We start from the raw sequence: 22555 nt of genomic DNA, 5'->3' as shown, positions 1-22555 counted from the left end.
GTGGACGTGAATGGTTCTTGACGTAGAGTAATTGTGACCATTCTTACAGCCAGCACATGGACAAGGCATAAAACCATCCGCCTGCTTGTTTGCCTCAGCCGCAAGTAGAAAAGTACGCACGCCATTAATGAACTCGGGAGAGCATCGGTCATCGTACATCCATTGCCGGCTCATCTTCAATACATAGCACCGAAAACACCAAATTAATACAATACATAAAGTTCAAACATAAAGATCATACAACACTTAAATGCAACAAACAAATAACTCTCTAGCTAAAGAATTTAAATGCAACAATAAATGCGATCAAGATCGCAACTAAGGTAACAATTGATCCAACAGCATAATGATACCAAGCCTCACTATGAATGGCATATTTTCTAATCTTTCTAATCCTCAAGCGCATTTTATCCATCTTAATCTTGTGATCATCGACGACATCGGCAACATGCAACTCCAATTCCATCTTCTCCCCCTCAATTCTTTTCAATTTTTCCTTCAAATCCTCGTTTTCTCTTTCAACTAAATTTAACCTCTCGACAATAGGGTCGGTTGGAATTTCCGGTTCAACTACCTCCTACATAAAAATATCTATGTTAACTTGATGGGCATAATTTGTCATAAACACGAAATGCAATGAATAGTTTTAAAAGAGAATATACCACATCCGAATCATAACCCGGACGAGGGCCGATGGGGACGGATATCAAAACCATGACACTATGTATAACAAACAACGTATGGGTAAGATAATTATACGAGTAACTATATATCCAAATCACACAAACGTCAATTTTTTATATAAAACTTCATGAACAAGAGGCTCACCACAAGGTGGTGCCGGCGACGGGACGTTGCGGGCGATCGACGGTGGTTACGACGGAGATTTAGAAGGCACTAAGTAAACCACACCTACATATGCAAACTAAGTGTTATTTTTGACCTCAAATTGCATATAAATCAAATACTAGCACATATATATAATTCCTCCCAAATTACTAAACTCAAAAATCAATCACTATATAAAGCATTGCACGAGCTAATCTAGCAATGAGAGATGAAAGGACAAAGTTGCTAACCTTTGTGATCATTTGAATGGATGGGGGCCTTCAAATCTTGACAAATTTTGGGCAAAATGTGTGATGAGCTTGAGAGGAAGAGGGAAAAGAACAGAGCGGAGAGGGGAGGGGAAAGGGGAAGAACAGAGCGAGCTCGGTGGACGAAGGGTCTATGTAGGACGACCTTTAGTACCGGTTCATGATACGACCCGGTACTAAAGGTGTTGGAGGGGCCCGGGACAGACAACATCCTGCCACCACTCACTTTAGTACTGGTTCGTGGCACGAACCGGTGCTAAAGGTTCACCACGAACCGGTACTAATGATGTCCGCCCGCCTAGCCGTTGGAACCGGCACTAATGGACACATTAGTGCCGGCTCAAATTCAAACCGGCACTAACGTGCTACACATTTGACCCTTTTTCTACTAGTGACTACATGACACCTCACCATATTTGGGCCTAAGGGAATGCATTGTGGAGTAGCAATTAGATGATGGGTTGCGAGAGTGACAAAAACATAAACCCCAGTTTATGCGCTATTTCGTAAGGGACCGATTGGATCCAAAAGTTTAATGCTATGGTTAGAATTTATTCTTAATAATTTTCTCGTAGTTGTGGATGCTTGCGGGATGGTTAATCATAAGTAGGAGGTTTGTTCAAGTAAGAACAACACCTAAGCACCGGTCCACCCACATATCAAATTATCAAAGTACCGAACCCGAATTAAGCCAACATGATGAAAGTGACTAGATGAAATTCCCGTGTACCCTCAAGAATGATTTGCTTATCATAAAAGACCGCTTTGGCCTGTCCTTTGCCTCAAAAGGATTGGGCTACCTTGCTGCACTTTTGTTACTACTATCGTTACTTGCTCATTACAAATTATCTTGCTATCAAACTACTCTGCTACTTACAATTTCAGCACTTGCAGACATTACCTTACTGAAAACTACTTGTCATTTCCTTCTGCTCCTCCTTGGGTTCGACACTCTTACTTATCGAAAAGAGCTACGATTGATCCCCTATACTTGTGGGTCATCAGGACTCCCCCCCATGGCGCGCCCCTCCTGGCCGCCGGCCTCCTCCCCCCTCCTTTATATACGGGGGCGGGGGGCACCCCAAAGGCACATCAATTGTTCTCTTAGCCATGTGCGGTGCCCCCCTTCACAGTTTACTCCTCCGGTCATAGCGTCGTAGTGCTTAGGCGAAGCCCGTCGCATATCACATCACCATCACCGTCACCACACCGTCGTGCTGACGGAACTCTCCCTCGACCCTCTACTGGATCAAGAGTTCGAGGGACGTCATCGAGCTGAACGTGTGCTGAACACGGAGGTGCCATACGTTCGGTACTTGGATCAGCTGGATCGTGAAGACATTCAACTACATCAACAGTGTTAACCTAATGCTTTCGCTTTTGGTCTACGAGGGTACGTGGACACACTCTCCCCCTCTCGTTGCTATGCATCTCGTAGATAGATCTTGCATGATCCTAGGATTTTTTTTTTGAAATTGCATCCTACGTTCCCCAACAGAAACAAGCTCAGATGAAGATGAAGTCCCACTACCCCAACCTGGGGACATGCATGTGGAGTTCAAAAAGTCAAATCTCCCTAATAAAACAAAGAAAATTAAGATCGAGTTTATCCCTTTTTGCCTTCTATAGGAGAACAAGCAGGAATTATGCAAAAGGATATTAATGCTTGAGTAGGAGATCGATGGTTTAAGGGAGGAAAATTCCATCCTCGAGCATAAGCTGAGGAAAAAGGACAAGCCCACAACATCATCAGATCCATCATCACAACCTCCGAAGAAGGAAAATTGAGTACATGGGTATGGGAACTCCCCTTGGCTTGTGCCAAGCTTGGGGGAGGTGTCCCGGTATCATATCACCATCACATCTTTACCTTTATCGTTTTTCTTAGTTCGATCCTTTTGGTTATATCTTGATCTAGTAGAATAAAAGTTTTTAGTATGATCTAGTTTTGAGCTTTGCTTTGTGTTCTATCTATGTAATCGAGTCTGTGAGTTATATAATAAAGAGTAGTTTTGAGTTGAGGGCTTTGCTTTCTTGCTATGATCTTGAGGGAAATAAAAAGAATAAAAGAAGTAAAAAGATTATATAATGATCTTATGGAGAGTGATGACTTCACATATAAGAGGTCTGATGAATAAAATTTGTTGGGAGTTGACAAACATAGTTTTGGTCATTGTTGCAATTAATAGGAAGTAATAAAGAAAGAGAGGTCTAACATATAAATATACTATCTTCGACATCTTTTGTGATTGCGAGAACTCATTAAAATATTACATGCTTAAAGGTTGATGCTGGACAAGGAAGACAACATAATGGGTTATGCTTTCTTATATCCGAATAGAAGTTATATTGTCATGGATCCTCCAACATGTTGAGCTTGCTTCCCCTCCTATGCTAGCCAAATCTTTTGCACCAAGTAGAGATGCTACTTGCATCCAAACACCCCTTAAACCGGTTTTTCCATGAGAGTCCATTATATCTACCTATGGATTGAGTAAGATCCTTCAAGTAAGTTGTCATCAGTGCAAGCAATAAAAATTGCTCTCTAAATATGTATGATCTTTTAGTGTGAAGAAAATAAGCTTTACACGAACTGGTGATGTGGAAGAAATAAAAGCGACAGACTGCATAAAAAAGTTCTTTATCACAAACGGAAATATAAAGTGACGTTCTTTTGCATTAAGATTTTGTGCATCCAACCATAAAAGCTCATGAAACCTCTGCTTCCCTCTGTGAAGGGCCTATCTTTTACTTTTACCTTCTACCCTTATACAAGAATTATGGTGATCTTCACCTTTCCTTTTTCCACTTTTTCTTTTTGGCAAGCACTATATGTCGGGGAAAGATCCAGATATATATATATATATATCCACTCGGATGTAGGTTATCATAAAGTATTATTGTTGACATTACTCTTGTGGTAAAAGGTTGGGAGGCGAAACTATAAGCCCCTTCTCTGTGTCCGATTGAGGCTTTGAACTCATAAGTATCACGTGAGTGTTAGCAATTATGAAAGACTAAAAGATGGTTGAGTATTTGGACTTGCTATACAAAAGCTCTTACATTGACTCTTTCTGATATTATGATAAATTGCAATTGCTTCAATGACTGAGATCATAGTTTGTTAGTTTTTGATAAAGTTTCTGATTCGTACTTTACCTTGTGAACGAATTATCACTTTAGCATAAGAAATTATATGTTAATATATGTTGCTGTTCTAAAGATGATCATGATGCCCTCATGTTCATATTTTATTTTATCGACACCTCTATCTCTAAACATGTGGACATATTTATCGATTTCGGCTTTCGCTTGAGGACAAGCGAGGTCTAAGCTTGGGGGAGTTGATATGTCCATTTTGCATCATGCTTTTATATTGATATTAATTGCATTATGGGATGTTATTACACATTATGGTACAATACTTATGACTTTTCTCTCTTATTTTGCAAGATATACATGAAGAGGGAGAATACTTGCAGCTAGAATTCTAGACCGGAAGGGAGAAAATTTGAGAGACCTATTCTAAACAACTCAAAAAGTCTTGAAAATTTACGGAGAAATATTTTGGAATATGTAAAAAATACTGGGCGAAGAAATATCAGAGGGAGACCCACCAAGTGGCCACAAGCCTGGGGACGTGCCCTTAGGGCTTGTGGGCCCCCTAGCAGGTCTCCGGTGCCCATCTTCTGCTATATGAAGCGTTTTGACCTGGAAAAAATCATATGGAAGCTTTCAGGACGAAGGGCCACCGTCTCGAGGTGGAACCTGGGAAGAAGCAATCTAGGGCTCTGGTGGAGCTATTCTACCGGGAAAGTGCTACCTCTTGAGCTTGTGTTGGTTTTCCCTTGAAGAGGAAAGGGTGATGCAGCAAAGTAGCGTAAGTATTTCCCTCAGTTTTTGAAAACCAAGGTATCAATCCAGTAGGAGACAATGAACAAGTCACCTAGTACCTGCACAAACAATCAAGAACCTTGCAACCAATGCGATAAAGGGGTTGTCAATCCCTTCACGGTCACTCGCAAAAGTGAGATCTAATAAAAATAGTAAGGTAAATATTTTTGGTATTTTTGTTGTATAGATTGGAAAGTAAAGATTGCAAAATAGTAAACAAGATGCGATGTAAATAAAAGAGATGCAATATAATAAGAAAGAGACCCGGGGCCATAGGTTTCACTAGTGGCTTCTCTCAAGATAGCATGTATTACGGTGGGTGAACAAATTACTGCCGAGCAATTGATAGAAAAGTGCATAGCTATGAGAATATCTCAGGCAATGATCATGAATATAGGCATCACGTCCGTGTCAAGTAGATCAGAATGATTCTGCATCTACAACTATTACTGCACACATCGACCGCTATCTAGCATGCATCTAGAGTATTAAGTTCATAAGAACAGAGTAACGCATTAAGCAAGATGACATGATGTAGAGGGATAAACTCAAGCAATATGATATAAACCCCATATTTTTATCCTCGATGGCAACAATACAATACGTGCCTTGCTGCCCCTACTGTCACTGTGAAAGGACACCGCAAGATTGAACCCAAAGCTAAGCACTTCTCTCATTGCAAGAAAGATCAATCTAATAGGCCAAACTAAACTCATAATTTGAAGATACTTGCAAAGATATCAAATCATGCATATAAGAATTCAGAGAATAACCAAATAATATTCATAGATAATCTTGTTCATAAACCCACAATTCATCGGATCTCAGCAAACACACCGCAAAAGAGTATTACATCGAATAGATCTCCAAGAATATCGAGGAGAACTTTGTATTGAGAATCAAAGAGAGAGAAGAAGCCATCTAGCTAATAACTATGGACCCGAAGGTCTGTGGTAAACTACTGACGCTTCATCGGAGAGGATATGGTGTTGATGTAGAAGCCCTCCGTGATCGATTCCCCCTCCGCCAGATCGCCGGAAGAGGCCCCAAGATGGGATCTCACGAGTACATAAGGTTGCGGCGGTGGAAAACTGGTTTCGTGGCTCTCTGCGATCGATCTAGGGTACAAGATTATATATAGGCGGAAGAAGTACGTCGGTGGAGCTACGAGGGGCCCACGAGGGTGGGGGCGTGCCCTCCTGCCTCGTGGCCGCCTTGTGGCATTCCAGACTTCAACTCCAAGTCTTCTGGTTTGCTTTTGGTCCAAGAAAGAACATCACAAAGGTTTCATTCCGTTTGAATTCCGTTTGGTCTTCCTTTTCTGTGAAACTCTAAAATAGGCAAAAAAAATAGAAACTGGCACTGGGCCTCTGGTTAATAGGTTAGTCCCAAAAATAATATAAAAGAGCATATTAAAGCCCATTAAACATCCAAAACAGATAATATAATAGCATGGAACAATCAAAAATTATAGATACTTTGGAGACGTATCAGGAAGCTTCCCTCCTGGAGGGGGAAATCGAAGCCATCGTCACCACCAACGATCCTCTCTAATAATATAAATCTCAACATAACGAGAGGTAATTTAGTAACATGAAAATTTCTATGACCATATTTTCCTCTCTAATAATAATTACATGTAGGATCATATTCAAATTCAACGATATATCTATCATATAAAATTTTCTCTTCATGATCCACATGCACAAAAGTCTTATAATCTTCCAAAATAGTGGGATTAACATCAACTAAAGTCATGACCTCTCCAAACCCACATTTATCAAAATTTTCATAAGATTGAACACTCTCCGAATGTGTGCGATTATTTTTACCTAAAGTTGACTCTCTTCCAGACCCACTTTCAATACTATTGCAAACATTATTATCAACAGCATATTCATCATGAGGCATAAACAAATTTTCAGGATCATAAGATGAATCACCCCAATCATGACCATAGCAATAAGTAGTGGACATAGCAAAATTAGCATCCCCAAGCTTGGGGTTTTTCATACTATTAGCACAATTGACATTAATAGAATTTGTAATAACATCATTGCAATCATGCTTTTCATCTAAGGAGCTATCATGAATCACTTCATAAATTTCTTCATCATAATTTTCAGATTCACAAATCTCAAGTAAAACTTCATAAAGATAGTCTAGTGCACTAAACTCACTAGTAATTGGATCATCATGATTGGATATTTTAAAAAGATTAGCAAGTGGATGGGGATCCATATCAATAGATTTTTAGCAAGCGAAGATGCAAGAAAATAGAAGACACATGGCACACAAGCAAAGAAGAGATCTGACGAGAAAATGGCGAACAAAAAAGAGCGTGAATAAAACAGTAAATTTCATGAAGTGGGGGAGAGGAAACGAGAGGTGAATGGCAAATAATGTAATGTGAAGGAGAAGAGTTTATGGTGGGTACTTGGTATGTCTTGACTTGGCGTAGATCTCCCCAGCAACGGCGCCAGAAATCCTTCATGCTACCTCTTGAGCAAGCGTTGGTTTTCCCTTGAAGAGGAAAGGGTGATGCAGCAAAGTAGCACAAGTATTTCCCTCAGTTTTTGAGAACCAAGGTATCAATCCAGTAGGAGACAACGCACAAGTCACCTAGTACCTGCACAAACAATCAAGAACCTTGCAACCAACGCGATAAAGGGGTTGTCAATCCCTTCATGGTCACTCGCAAAAGTGAGATCTAATAAAAATAGTAAGGTAAATATTTTTGGTATTTTTGTTGTATAGATTGGAAAGTAAAGATTGCAAAATAGTAAACGAGATGCGATGTAAATAAAAGAGATGCAATATAATAAGATACCCGGGGGCCATAGGTTTCACTAGTGGCTTCTCTCAAGATAGCATGTATTACAATGGGTGAACAAATTACTGCCAAGCAATTGATAGAAAAGCGCATAGTTATGAGAATATCTAAGGCAATGATCATGAATATAGGCATCACGTCCGTGTCAAGTAGATCGAAACGATTCTGCATCTACTACTATTACTCCACACATCGACCGCTATCCAGCATACATCTAGAGTATTAAGTTCATAAGAACAGAGTAACGCATTAAGCAAGATGACATGATGTAGAGGGATAAACTCAAGCAATATGATATAAACCCCATCCTTTTATCCTCGATGGCAACAATACAATATGTGCCTTGCTACCCCTACTATCACTGGGAAAGGACACCGCAAGATTGATGTGGAATGCTACCTATCATAATTATCAATGTAATTTTCTTTATTTTGGCAGGAATGTTCATATCCTAAAGATTCAAAACAAAAGTTTACTATTGACATAAAAACAATAATACTTCAAGCATACTAATAAAGCAATCATGTCTTCTCAAAATAACATGGCCAAAGAAAGCTATCCCTACAAAATCATATAGTCTGGCTATGCTCTATCTTCATCACACAAAATATTTAAATCATGCACAACCCTGATGACAAGCCAAGCAATTGTTTCATACTTTTGATGCTCTCGAACTTTTTCAATTCTCACGCAATACATGAGTGTGAGCCATGGACATAGCACTATAGGTGGAATAGAATGGTGGTTGTGGAGAAGACAAAAGGTAGAAGATAGTCTCACATCAACTAGGCATCTCAACGGGCTATGGAGATTCCCATCAATAGATATCAATGTGAGTGAGTAGGAATTGCCATGCAACGGATGCACTAGAGCTATAAGTGTATGAAAGCTCAAAAAGAAACCAAGTGGGTGTGCATCCAACTTGCTTGCTCACGAAGACCTAGGGCATTTTGAGGAAGCCCATCATTGGAATATACAAGCCAAGTTCTATAATGAAAAATTCCCACTAGTATATGAAAGTGACAAAATAGGAGACTCTCTATCATGAAGATCATGGTGCTACTTTGAAGCACAAGTGTGGAAAAAGGATAGTAGCATTTCCCCTTCTATCTTTTTCTCTCATTTTTTATTTGGGCCTTTCTCTCTTTTTTATGGCCTCTTTTTTCCCTTTTTTCGTCCGGAGTCTCATCCCGACTTGTAGGGGAATCATAGTCTCCATCATCCTTTCCTCACTGGGACAATGCTCTGATAATCAAGATCATCACATTTTATTTACTTACAACTCAAGAATTACAACTCAATACTTAGAACAAAATATGACTCTATGTGAATGCCTCCTACAGTGTACCGGGATGTGCAATGATTCAAGACTGACATGTATGAAAATTTATGAACGGTGGCTTTGCCACAAATACGATGTCAACTACATGATCATGCAAAGCAATATGACAATGATGAAGCGTGTCATAATAAATGGAACGATGGAAAGTTGCATGGCAATATATCTCGGAATGGCTATGGAAATTCCATAATAGGTAGGTATGGTGGCTTTTTTGAGGAAGGTAAATGGTGGGTTTATGGTACCGGCAAAAGTTGTGTGGTACTAGAGAGGCTAGCAATGGAGGAAGGGTGAGAGTGTGTATAATCCATGGACTCAACATTAGTCATAAAGAACTCACATACTTATTGCAAAAATCTATTAGTTATAAAAACAAAGTACTATGCACATGCTCCTAGGGGGATAGATTGGTAGGAAAAGACCATCGCTCGTCCCCGAGCGCCACTATAAGGAAAACAATCAAAAAATAAATCATGCTCCGACTTCATCACATAACGGTTCACCATACGTGCATGCTACGGGAATCACAAACTTTAACACAATTATCTCTCAAATTCACAACTACTCTACTAGCATGACTCTAATATCACCATCTCATATCTCAAAATAATCATAAGGAATCAAACTTCTCATAGTATTCAATGCACTTTATATGAAAGTTTTTATTATACCCATCTTGGATGCCCATCATATTAGGACTAATTTTATAGCCAAAGAAAATTACCATGCTGTTCTAAAAGACTCTCAAAATAATATAAGTGAAGCATAAGAGATTAATAGTTTCTATAAATATAACCACCACCGTGCTCTAAAAAGATATAAGTGAAGCACTAGAGCAAAATTATCTAGCTCAAAAGATATAAGTGAAGCAGATAGAGTATTCTAATAAATTCCGATTCATGCGTGTCTCTCCCAAAAGGTGCGTACAGCAAGTATGATTGTGGTAAACTAAAAAGAAAAGACTAAAATCATACAAGACACTCCAAGCAAAATACATATCATGTGGTGAATAAAAATATAGCCTCAAGTAAAGTTATCTATAGATGAAGACGAAAGAGGGGATGCCTTCCGGGGCATCCCAAGCTTAGGCTTTTGGTTGTCCTTGAATTTTACCTTGGGGTTCCTTGGGAATCCCCAAGCTTAGGCTCTTGCCACTCCTTATTCCAAAATCCATCAAATCTTTACCCAAAAACTTGAAAACTTCACAACACAAAACTTCAACAGAAAATCTCATGAGCTCCGTTAGTATAAGAAAATAAACCACCACTTTAAGGTACTATAATGAACTCATTATTTATTTATATTGGTGTTAAACCTACTGTATTCCAACTTCTCTATGGTTCATACCCCCCGATACTACTCATAGATTCATCAAAATAAGCAAACAACACGCGAAAAACAGAATCTGTCAAAAACAGAACAGTCTATAGAAATATGGAGGTTTCGAATACTTCTGTAACTCCAAAAATTATGAAAAATTAGGACGACCAGGATAATTTGTATATTGATATACTGAAGTTGTAATTGGTATTTTATCGCTCTCTGGTAAAAATGATAATTATTTTTGTGAGCGCATGCTTTCTGTTTTTATCAGCAAGATCAAACAACAATCACCCAAGAAGATTCTAAAGGCTTTACTTGGCACAAACACTAATTAAAACACAAAAAACAATCATAACAGTAGCATAATTGTTCAAACACTCAAAAACAGGAAGAAAAAAGCAAAAATAAATTTTATTCATTGGGTTGCCTCCCAACAAGCGCTATAGTTTCACGCCCTTAGCTAGGCACAATATTTCAACGATGCTCACACAAATAATAATAATTGAAACACGAAGAGAGCATCATAAAACGTGAGACAAATAAGTTTAAGTCTAACATACTTCCTATGCATATGCATTTTCTAAGCAAACAAATTATCAAGACAAGCGAAAACTAGCATATGCAAGGAAGAAGAAAGAAACAATATCAATCCTCAACATAACGAGAGGTAATTTAGTAACATGAAAATTTCTATGACCATATTTTCCTCTCTAATAATAATTACATGTAGGATCATATTAAAATTCAACGATATATCTATCATATAAAATTTTCTCTTCATGATCCACATGCACAAAAGTCTTATAATCTTCCAAAATAGTGGGATTAACATCAACAAAAGTCATGACCTCTCCAAACCCACATTTATCAAAATTTTCATAAGATTGAACACTCTCCGAATATGTGGGATTATTTTTACCTAAAGTTGACTCTCTTCCAGACCCACTTTCAATACTATTGCAAACATTATTATCAACAGCATATTCATCATGAGGCATAAACAAATTTTCAGGATCATAAGATGAATCACCCCAATCATGACCATAGCAATAAGTAGTGGACATAGAAAAATTAGCATCCCCAAGCTTGGAATAGAATTTATAATAACATCATTGCAATCATGCTTTTCATCTAAGGAGCTCTCATGAATCACTTCATAAATTTCTTCATCATAATTTTCAGATTCACGAATCTCAAGCAAAACTTCATAAAGATAGTCTAGTGCACTCAACTCTCTAGTAATTGGTTCATCATGATTGGATCTTTTAAAAAGATTAGCAAGTGGATGGGGATCCATATCAATAGATTTTTAGCAAGCGAAGATGCAAGAAAATAGAAGACACATGGCACACAAGCAAAGAAGAGATCTGACGAGAAAACGGCGAACGAAAAAGAGGGCGAATAAAACAGCAAATTTTGTGAAGTGGGGGAGAGGAAAACGAGAGGCGAATGGCAAATAATGTAATGCGAAGATAAAAGTTTATGGTGGGTACTTGGTATGTCTTGACTTGGCGTAGATCTCCCCGGCAACGGCGCCAGAAATCCTTCTTGCTACCTCTTGAGCATGCGTTGGTTTTTCCTTGAAGAGGAAAGGGTGATGCAACAAAGTAGCATAAGTATTTCCCTCAGTTTTTGAGAACCAAGGTATCAATGCAGTAGGAGACAACGCACAAGTCACCTAGTACCTACACAAACAATCAAGAACCTTGCAACCAACGCGATAAAGGGGTTGTCAATCCCTTCACGGTCATCAAAAGTGAGATCTAATAAAAATAGTAAGGTAAATATTTTTGGTATTTTTTTTGTATAGATTGGAAAGTAAAGATTGCAAAATAGTAAACGAGATGCGATGTAAATAGAAGAGATGCAATATAATAAGAGACCCGGGAGCCATAGGTTTCACTAGTGGCTTCTCTCAAGATAGCCTGTATTACGGTGGGTGAACAAATTACTGCCGAGCAATTGATAGAAAAGCGCATAGTTATGAGAATATCTAAGCCAATGATTATGAATATAGGCATCACGTCCGTGTCAAGTAGATCGAAATGATTCTGCATCTACTACTATTACTCCACACATCGACCGCTATCCAGCATGCATCTAGAGTATTAAGTTTATAAGAACAGAGTAACGCATTAAGCAAGATGACATGATGTAGAGGGATAAACTCAAGCAATATGATATAAACCCCATCTTTTTATCCTCGATGGAAACAATACAATACATGCCTTGCTGCCCCTACTGTCACTGGGAAAGGACACCACAAGATTGAACCCAAAGCTAAGCACTTCTCCCATTGCAAGAAAGATCAATCTAATAGGCCAAACTAAATTGATAATTTGAAGAGACTTGCAAAGATATCAAATCATGCATATAAGAATTCAGAGAAGAACCAAATAATATTCATAGATAATCTTGTTCATAAACCCACAATTCATCGGATCTAGGAAAACACACCGCAAAAGAGTATTACATCAAATAGATCTCCAAGAACATCGGGGAGAACTTTGTATTGGGAATCAAAGAGAGAGAAGAAGCCATCTAGCTAATAACTATGGACCCGAAGGTCTGTGGTAAACTACTCACGCTTTATCGGAGAGGCTATGGTGTTGATGTAAAAGCCCTCCGTGATCGATTCCCCCTCCGCCAGATAGCCGGAAGCGGCCCCAAGATGGGATCTCACGAGTACAGAAGGTTGCAGCGGTGGAGAAATGGTTTCTTGGCTCTCTGTGATCGATCTAGGGTATAAGAGTATATATAGGCGGAAGAAGTACGTCGGTGGAGCTACAAGGGCCCACGAGGGTGGGGGCGCGCCCTCCTGACTCGTGGCCGCCCCGTGGCGTTCCAGACTTCAACTCCAAGTCTTCTGGTTTTCTTTCGGACCAAGAAAGATCATCACAAAGGTTTCATTCCGTTTGGTATTCCTTTTCTATGAAACTCTAAAATAGGCAAAAAAACAGAAACTAGCACTGGGCCTCCGGTTAATAGGTTAGTCCCAAAAATAATATAAAAGAGCATATTAAAGCCCATTAAACATTCAAAACAGATAATATAATAGCATGGAACAATCAAAAATTATAGATACTTTGGAGACGTATCAGGAAGCTTCCCTCCCGGAGGGGGAAATTGAAGCCATCGTCACTACCAACGATCCTCTCACCGAGAGGGTGTCAATCTCCATCAACATCTTCACCAGCACCATCTCCTCTCAAACCCTACAGTACAAAAAAAGACACATCCGTGACATTTGGGCTGAATGAATTTTTTTTTCTTTCATGCTTATGACACTTCTATGACCATAATTGTGACAAAAGCATGTATCATCATAGATGTGGTGGGCTCCTACTTCTTTGACCAAAACTCATGACAGAAAATGGGCTTTTCGTCCTGGGCGGGCCGGGGACGCACCTGCATGACATTCTTTGGGCCGTCCAGGACTTAAAAATCGTGGTAGATGTGAGGGTGAGGAAATTTTTGTGGAGTTCCCCTTTACGGTGGGTTGGTCGGGACTGAGTGATGCACTGTGGTTTGCGCTTTTCTCTCGTACGCACGCGTGGTGCGAGACGTGTCGCTATACTGAACCCGAGTGAGAGGCGTTCACTTTACTGAACCCGAGCGATCGCGTGCTGCTACTGAAGCCGATCGATCGATCCCTTTGCTGTTAACTGAACCCGACCGACTCCTTCGCTACTAACTGAACCCAAGCCGAGGCTTTCACGAGTCGAGACGTGGTGAGTCAAGCCGGTTGGGTTGGGTGTGGATGAATAGTTCCCCATGGGGGTTGGATGAACAGGACCCCGACCGTGTGTAGGTGGTTGTCGCTAGATGAACATGACCACGTGGTAGTACGCGGTTGCGCTGGATGAACAAGACCCCGAGGAGGCCGCCACACACGCCCAACCGGTTGGGGTGGATGAACAGGACCCCGTGGAGTCTGGATGAACAGTAGCCCGTGGATGAACAATGGCCGGTGGAGGCTGGAGGAAGTCGACGGTGGATGAACAGTGGCCCGTGGAGTCTCGTTTTGCGGTATGCCGCACACCCCTACGATGAACAGGACCCCATTTCGACCGTAGGCGGCTGGAGAGAAGTCCGTTTCATCTGTTTTGCAGTACGCCAGACCCCTCCCGATGAACAGGACTCCGTTTCGACCATAGGCGGTTGGAGATTAGTCCGTTTCGTCCCCTTTGCGGTATGCCAGACCCCTTTCGATGAATAGGACTCCATTTCGACCATAGGCGATCGAAGAGAACTCTGTTACCTCCGTTTTGCGGGACACGAGACCCCGAGTCGATGAATAGGACCCCGGTTTGGCTGTTCCGTCCAAGTCGCTTGGCTCTCGATGAACAGGACGCATTCCGACCCAGCCGGTTGGCTGCCGATGGACAAGCCGTCGCTGTACGCATTCAAAACCCCACCCGTATGTACGTACATAGCCGTATTTACTTTCTTGCATCTTGGCTCTACGTACGTGTACACGATTTAGACAGGACTGCCTCAACGTCTACGTCACATGTGCCGCTCCTTGCTCGTCCACGGTTCATCCTTGCAGAGAGACTGATCGATCAGTATGTACGTACACGTTCGCGACCAGAGAGACAACCGTACGTACGGTTCGACCGGGTGGGTCCTAGCTGTCAGGGAGGATAAGGAGGCACTTCCTTGCGTGCGAAGATATAGTTGATGGGTCCCAGCAGTCAGGGGGGGATCTTTTATTTTGCCCGTAATAAGGACACACTTCCTTGCATGCATAGATGTAGGTGGTGGGTCCCAGCTGTTAGGGGGAGAAGGCATTATTTTTCAGCGTAAAAAGGATTCAGTTGCATGCATGCGTCCATGGTCGTGGTGCGTCCCCACAGTCAGCCTCTCCACGTACAGTCATCTTCCGATGACTCTCGTTTGTTGACCATGTTGACCACACCGTGCAGAGTGCACCAAAGCCGATGGACGACAGTGAGGCCCCAGACTGGAATGCTTCAGAGATGGGGAAGATGTGGCAGTGGAGTCGCAGACGGATAGAAGTGGGAAACTTGACTGGTTCGGGTTTGGGGTGGGCCTACACTCGGCAGAGAATAACATGAGGTATGGAGGAGTGGAGGGATGGCCTGGCCGTCGGTGGGGTAGCATTTTGCTTCGAGGCACACAAAACAGCGCTGCTGGACACCGAAGGCTGGAGCAGGCGGTCCCGACAGCGCTGGGGGAAGAAGACAAGAGATTGAAGAAGAATGTCGGTCGTTGGATGTAAATCCAATGCCTTGCTTAGGCTTCAACCTTTGTATTTTTTGCGAAAGTGCTTAGGCTTCGACCTACTAGCCCACATGTCAGCCAGTCCATTTGGTGGGCTGGGTGAAACATTGATGTAGCGTCTATGCAGCCCGTTTATATATTATGTTAGAATTTAAAGCCCATTTGCATTTTTCTCGAAATCCACGGACTTGCTAGGCTGGGTGAAAATATCATGTTGGGATGGACGGAGAAAGGTTATAAAAATATAAACACATGATTGCACGTCTATTACTGCATTGGCAGTAAAATCTTTGCAAGCTTATATACGCAATCACCAGTTAACTTGCCAAGTTATTTATAACCAATTATTATTATTTTGTAAGAACTTACAATTTATGAAATAAAATATTATTTTAATTTGATGAGTTAATAGGACGTGGGGTATTATTATTTTTAGGCTAGACGTGGGACAATTGAGTTGGTTCTAAGGAAAAGTACTGAGAGAAAACTTAGATTACATCGAAAAAGAAAGTGGGAGAAAATTCAGATATAGGATTAATAAAAACGAAAAATAAAGGAAATGGGAAGGTCTATACAATGGTTGGATGAACAAAAGGTTTAACGAAACCTTATGTTGTTTATATTATATATATGTAATAAAATAAGATATATATATATATACTATTATAGAAGGGAAAACATAGGTTCAGTTTTGCATTCTGATAAAAAATAGAACTGAGTTGTGCGTCGTCTTGAAAAAAGAAACATAACTTGGGCGGCTGATGTTATAGACAAGCTAGGCTGGGAGGCCCAGAGGCCGCTTGATACCTACTGGACCCTAAAAAATTGAAATCAGTTGGATCAACTATGTCTGCATGTCGTGGGCTGCGCATGTTAAACAACTAAACCTAGGCCATGGACCTGGTGGGCCGGGGACTGTCAGCCTCTCGACGAACAATTGCCTCCTGATTCCTCTCGTTTTGTTAACCATGTTGGGAACGACAGACGGCGGCACCGCGGTAAGAGCACAAGGGCGGAGGACGACGTCGAGACCTCGGCCCGAATGAACCAGAGCTGGGGAAGACGCAGGCAGAGGGGAGTACGAGGGTTGACTTGTTCGGGTGTAGGGTGGGCCAGTGGAGCTGCCGCCATCGCAAAATTTGTGGGAGTAGAGGGATGGCCTGGCCAGCACCATAGGCTAGGATGGGTCACCGAGGCGTGCATGGCAGCGCCGCCAGCCGCTGTTGGAAGAGGACGAAAGATTGAACAAAATAAAGAAATACAAATGGATAGGTGGTTGGTCCCAGATGCCTGTGTACGAGACCTGCTGGGTCCACCTGAGAAGGAGAATATGTTGGGAGGAAGGAGATTCAAAGCACGACAGCCTAGTGAACTAATTACATACATAAAAATAGCCATTAAAAAAGCAAACAAGTTAATGGGTTCTTAGACCAAATATTTCAGACAAAATAAATAATTACGACACATAGACTAATGCATGAAACACTCAGATGATAAAGGTGCTTAAACAGATAAAGTACATCATCTAGACCTTCCTGACACGCTTGATCATGATGTTGCGGCTGTCTGTGTACTCGTTTGTTACGGGAAGCAGACACACCTTCATGTCCAAGATCCAACTGTACATGTCGTAGCATGCGTATGCGTCCTTGGCCGCGTAGGTTATGTAGGCTAGATTCAGAGGTACCTCTCACGTGTTTAGGTTCTTGGTATCGACGTCTTCTTTCATGTTGGCATAGCAGGGGTCGATGATGGTCACGGCAAGGTCAACCATAGAGTCCTTCTTCTTCCCGTTGTCGATAATCTTGTATTACTTTTAGATGTCGAGAAGCTTGGGAATGGAGTTGCAAACATTCTAACCTTAATTCCCATTTGTTTCCTTCGTCTTCATTTTGCAGGTTCTACATAAAGTGCACATGAAGGGAAGAAGAACTTAGCTTACTTAGTGTAGGCCTTATTTTTCTTCTTCTACCATTTCTCTTAAATGTAACTTCTAATTGCTCATTGTACACTTTCTATATATGTATTATGACCAATAAAGCATTTCCTTGATATTTATTTATATGTCTTTGCATGTATATTTTTTCCAATTGCAATTTCTTGTGGTATTCCTTAAAGTAATACTCCCTCCGTAAATAAATACAAGAGCGTTTAGATCGCTACTTTAGTGATTTAAACGCTCTTATATTTAATAAATACAAGAGTGTTTAGATCGCTAGTTTAGTGATCTAAACGCTCTTATATTTCTTTATGGAGGGAGTACATTTTTATTGTTTGAATTTCAAATACTTGGAGACTTATATGATTATTTAATTTAAACCTAAGTCTGATTTCAAATGTCACCTGTAATGTGATTTATGCACTTTAATCCTTATCTCACATAATATTTTTATATTGTGCTCCAAACATGACAAAATGAGCAAGTCATGTTCAATTGTCCCACACCTGACTAGACTTAGTAGTTTAAAGGGAAAGGTTTCAAATTATTTTTCCTAATTTTGCCCAAAGCAACAGTGTAAAGCACACAATCAGGTGCAGGGCTTGGTTTGGTAATGCCCAATTTTAAAATTACCATTTTTTAGCATGCATGAATGCAAAGATGCACAGGCAACACTTATTATTCCTATGTTGGCGAACTATGAGTCATCACTTACGTGTTGTAGATTTACAGTCAGCTGCTGCAGAGGTAAATCTACAGCACAGGCTTCGGCAAACTCCATGAGACAGTGGTGGGTCATTGTGTATAACCATAACTAACTGGTACTATATGAGGTTAGCTCTAGATGGAGTCTCAGTAAGATAAAGCCAGCTGGTTCTATTATTAGGCTTGCTTTTATCGTGCAAGTGTATGCATGCAGCCGCTAGCTACCTGCATGTGGGAAAATTAAATGCGTCCAAGACAAATGGTGCACACTGTCTGCTTTTCTTTTCCTCGGTGTGCACCGCAGCTCATGGTTGCCTGCTCCCGTTTGGTAGCTAGACGCTAGCTAGACGGTGTATCAACTTCCTGCTTGCCTTTGCGTCGTGGTCCCCCGTCTTGAGCGATCATTCATGGCAGTGGGTTCGACGATCCAGCCCTATCTGTAATGCTCGCTCCGACTTGGCACGTCGTCGATCTGTTTACGCAAATCCTTTCGCTCTACTGTGCAATCGATAGGATTGCCTTGTACTGGTTTACAATCTGATCGATTGTCCATGCACATAGCCGACTTCAGATGCTTGCATATACTCCCTCAAAAAAAAAAGATGCTTGCATATACATTTCGCCACGTAATGGCTTAAAACCTGCGGAAAATAGCTCGACGCTGTGGCGAGAAGAAGCTCGAATGCGGGCGTTGAGTTGTGCGGCTGCTAAAAGGGTCAACGGTCAACTCCAGTAACTGCCAGCTACCTCGACACTACTGACTAACATAATGGCATTGACAGGGCAGGGCATATATATGCATTCTCACAATTTTCTATTTTGAAAAAGAGCATTCTCAGAAATATCATTGATCATGATACTCCATTATGCAGAGCGTGTGCGTATTGTTTCTGACACTCTTCTTCACAGCCACTTATAGTTAGCCTTAATCTTTGTTTTAATGCTCTAGCTAGGCAATGCACACCGAATGAAAAGTCTCAATGACTATAGAGCCATGCATGAGGTAGTAGTACATACCAATCTTATGTACTCCCTCTCGGTCCTTTTTAATCCGCATATAAGTTTTATCCGAAGTCAAAGTATCTTTACTTTGATCAATCATATATCAACATTCACAATGTCAAATTAATATTTAGATTCGTTATGAAATGTAGTTTCATAATATATATATATATATATATAGTATTATAGATGTTAATATTTTTTAATATAAATTTGATCAAACTTCGCAATGTTTGACTTGACAAAAATCTAATACGCCGAGTAAAAATGACTAGAGGAAGTATTACAAGTACTATCCATGTCCAACAAGGTAACATGCGTCTGCTGCGGGTGCGATTAGTTGAGCGGCTATAGCCGAGCGAGCGCGTGAACATAAATGCACCGGCACCAAATCGAAGCATGGCCATCCCTCGCGCGCTGCCACAGAACTCTTCCTACGTCCATGTGCATGTGTAGCTAGCCGAGCGACAGGCTCCTGGATGGATAGGCCCCGTCTCTGCTCATCCAGCAGAGCTCGCGACTGCGCGTGCCCTCTTTCTTCCGCTTCGCCTCTCCTCTCTCTCGCTGCTGGCGTTCTTTGACTCTGCGAGCTGAAACCCTCGCAGTTGAGAGTTGAGACGCCTTCTCCTAGCTAGCTAGGCTCGCTGGGTTGTCATATCCTTCTGCCAACTACCTACATTTACTCCACGCGCGCACACAGATCTTCGCTCTAGTCTTCATTGTCCGATCCACTTGATCGGGTTTAGCTCAGCTCAGCTCAGCTCAAGTACTATAAAACTAAGGCAGCGTCCTTCGCTTCAAGCATCGATCGCAGCAGCAACATCCTAAACTCAGTCCACTTCTCCAGTTAGCCCGCTAGCTTCTCATGGGGAAGATGGCGAGGTGCGTGTGGATATCGGCGCTCGCGGCATTGGCCGTCGCCCTTGTTCTTGGAGTGGCTGCCGAAGCGCGTCTCCTGGAGAAGCAGAACTTGGGCGGTGGAGGAGGCTTCGGTGGCGGCGGCGGCTTTGGTGGTGGCGGTGGCCTCGGCGGAGGCGGAGGCGGTGGTGCCGGTGGTGGGCTTGGTGGAGGGCTTGGCCATGGTGGAGGCCTTGGTGGTGGGTTTGGAGGTGGTAAAGGAGGCGGTCTAGGCGGTGGTCTCGGGGGAGGAGGTGGTTTTGGTGGTGGTGCCGGCGGTGGTCTTGGTGAAGGTCTTGGGCATGGTGGTGGTCTTGGTGGAGGTCTTGGGCACGGTGGTGGTCTTGGTGGAGGTGGCGGTCTTGGGCATGGTGGCGGTCTTGGTGGTGGTCTTGGTGGAGGTGGTGGTCTCGGTGGTGGTGCAGGTGCAGGGGGCGGGCTCGGTGGCGGAGCTGGAGGTGGTCTCGGTGGTGGTGCAGGTGGAGGAGGTGGACTCGGCGGCGGCGTAGGAGGGGGTGGTGGCTTGGGTGGTGGTGCAGGAGGCGGTCTCGGTGGTGGGGCTGGAGGTGGTCTGGGTGGCGGTGCAGGTGGAGGAGGTGGGCTTGGGGGTGGTACTGGAGAAGGCGGCGGCTTAGGAGGTGGGCTTGGGGGTGGTGCTGGAGGTGGTCTCGGCGGTGGTGCAGGTGGAGGAGGCGGACTGGGTGGCGGGGCTGGAGGTGGTGGTGGATTGGGAGGTGGCGCGGGAGGCGGTCTTGGTGGTGGGGCAGGAGTTGGCTCTGGTGGCGGGTTTGGTGGTGGCGCTGGAGGAGGGGGTGGGCTTGGTGGTGGTGCCGGCGGCGGCCTAGGGGGTGGCGGTGGCTTCGGAGGCGGCAAAGGTGGTGGTTTTGGCGGAGGATTTGGTGCCGGAGGTGGTGGCGGCTTAGGTGGTGGAGGTGGTGGAGGTTTTGGAGGCGGCGGCGGCATTGGCGGACGAGTGTGAGAATAATGCATGCATAATGCATGGGATGCAATAGTTGCACGTTATTGGATATATATAGGTGATAGATACCATATGTTATCGACAAAACTTGAGCATTTGTATGTTTACATTTTGACGTGTGTTTATGATTACATATTTATCATCTTCCGGAATGAATAAAGTGCTTGTGTTTTAATTCCTCCAATCCGCTATTGCTTTTTACGAATTAATAGATGTACTCCTGCATTATATAGTCCAAAAACATGCATACGTACTGAGTTCAAAATCGGCAATAAATCTGTCGCGATCCTGCTACAAAAAATCTATCATACAGTACAGTCTCAATTAGATCTTAGACATCGCAGATGACATTACCCCTAGCAAAAATAAATAAATCATACATGACATTCCATCCACGAGTAACAACGACTAGCAAGCAACAAGTGTACAAGTTCCTAGACATGCATGCATTCAGGCAATCAGTAGTAGAACGCCGGGAGCCACTCCTTGCCGTTGATGAAGTCGACGGTGAGGAACTTGGCCGCCTCCGCCTGGTCTAACCGCCGCGACCACGGCACGCGCTGCGACGCCTCGGCCCCTGGCCCCGTGCAGTTGAACTCGCCAAGCATCAAATGTCTGCAAATTGGAGCAAACGCACGATCACAAACAAATACATCGATCATTTTAAGGTATCCACTTCATCAATGGGAGGCTCGTTGTGTTTGCTTGGGTGTACGTACTCGGTGCTGCCCAGATACACCTCCCCTACACCGTACACCTTGCCCTTGAGGAACACGAACCCGCTGCTGTTGTCCTCCTCCTTGCATGCGGTCCTGCGCCGCGATGGAGCCCAGGATCAGCGTCCGCCGGTCGGGCTTCACGAAGATCTCCGCGCACTGCATGTAGAGCACGCGTTCGAGATGACGCCGATGTATGAGAATGCTGCGCTAGATCGTACGCCCTTGCTAGAGTAGAGCGCGTGCTTGCCTGGAATATGGACTGGCCGCCGCCGAAGATGAAATCGATGTTGCCCTGATGTAGCAGCTCTCGTAGTAATGGCGGCCGGCCTGGTCGAAGAGGGTGTGGTGGGGGCTGTAGAACGCGCGATGGTACTGGTAGAAGGCCACTTTGTCGCCGCCGACCATTGCTGCCACCGTGCGGATATCCAGGCTATTCGGCAAGGATGTGTCTAGGACTCATCTAGTCACATCTAAATATAACATCAGCACACATCATCAAACGAATAACCCCCGCCATGTCCTCTTGATCGTTTGTTTTTCTTCTTTTTGTTGCTGTTGCGTGCATCTCCAGCCCAAGAAAA

General features: G+C 42.8%; 1 protein-coding gene and 1 pseudogene across 1 annotated transcript; both read right to left on the bottom strand.

Annotated features, from left to right (window-relative positions):
- Positions 1-19680: 19680 nt before the first annotated feature.
- LOC147976054 (uncharacterized) lies at positions 19681-22303 on the bottom strand. The gene has a single exon (XM_087518514.1). The coding sequence runs from the start codon at positions 21264-21266 to the stop codon at positions 20235-20237; it is 1032 nt and encodes a 343-aa protein (XP_087374640.1). The 5' UTR covers positions 21267-22303; the 3' UTR covers positions 19681-20234.
- On the bottom strand, positions 21714-22379 carry LOC147976053 (putative pectinesterase 67 pseudogene; annotated as a pseudogene).
- Positions 22380-22555: the final 176 nt, after the last annotated feature.

This window comes from Triticum urartu, chromosome 4A (genome assembly GCF_056163025.1).
Source record: "Triticum urartu cultivar PI428250 chromosome 4A, HENAU_Tu73, whole genome shotgun sequence".
NCBI lineage: Eukaryota > Viridiplantae > Streptophyta > Magnoliopsida > Poales > Poaceae > Triticum > Triticum urartu.
This window is presented reverse-complemented; position numbering and strand designations above follow the sequence as displayed.

Bases quoted from the DNA above. Each gene is read 5' to 3' on its own strand.
- LOC147976054 (XM_087518514.1), bottom strand. From the start codon at position 21,266: ATGCATTATTCTCACACTCGTCCGCCAATGCCGCCGCCGCCTCCAAAA.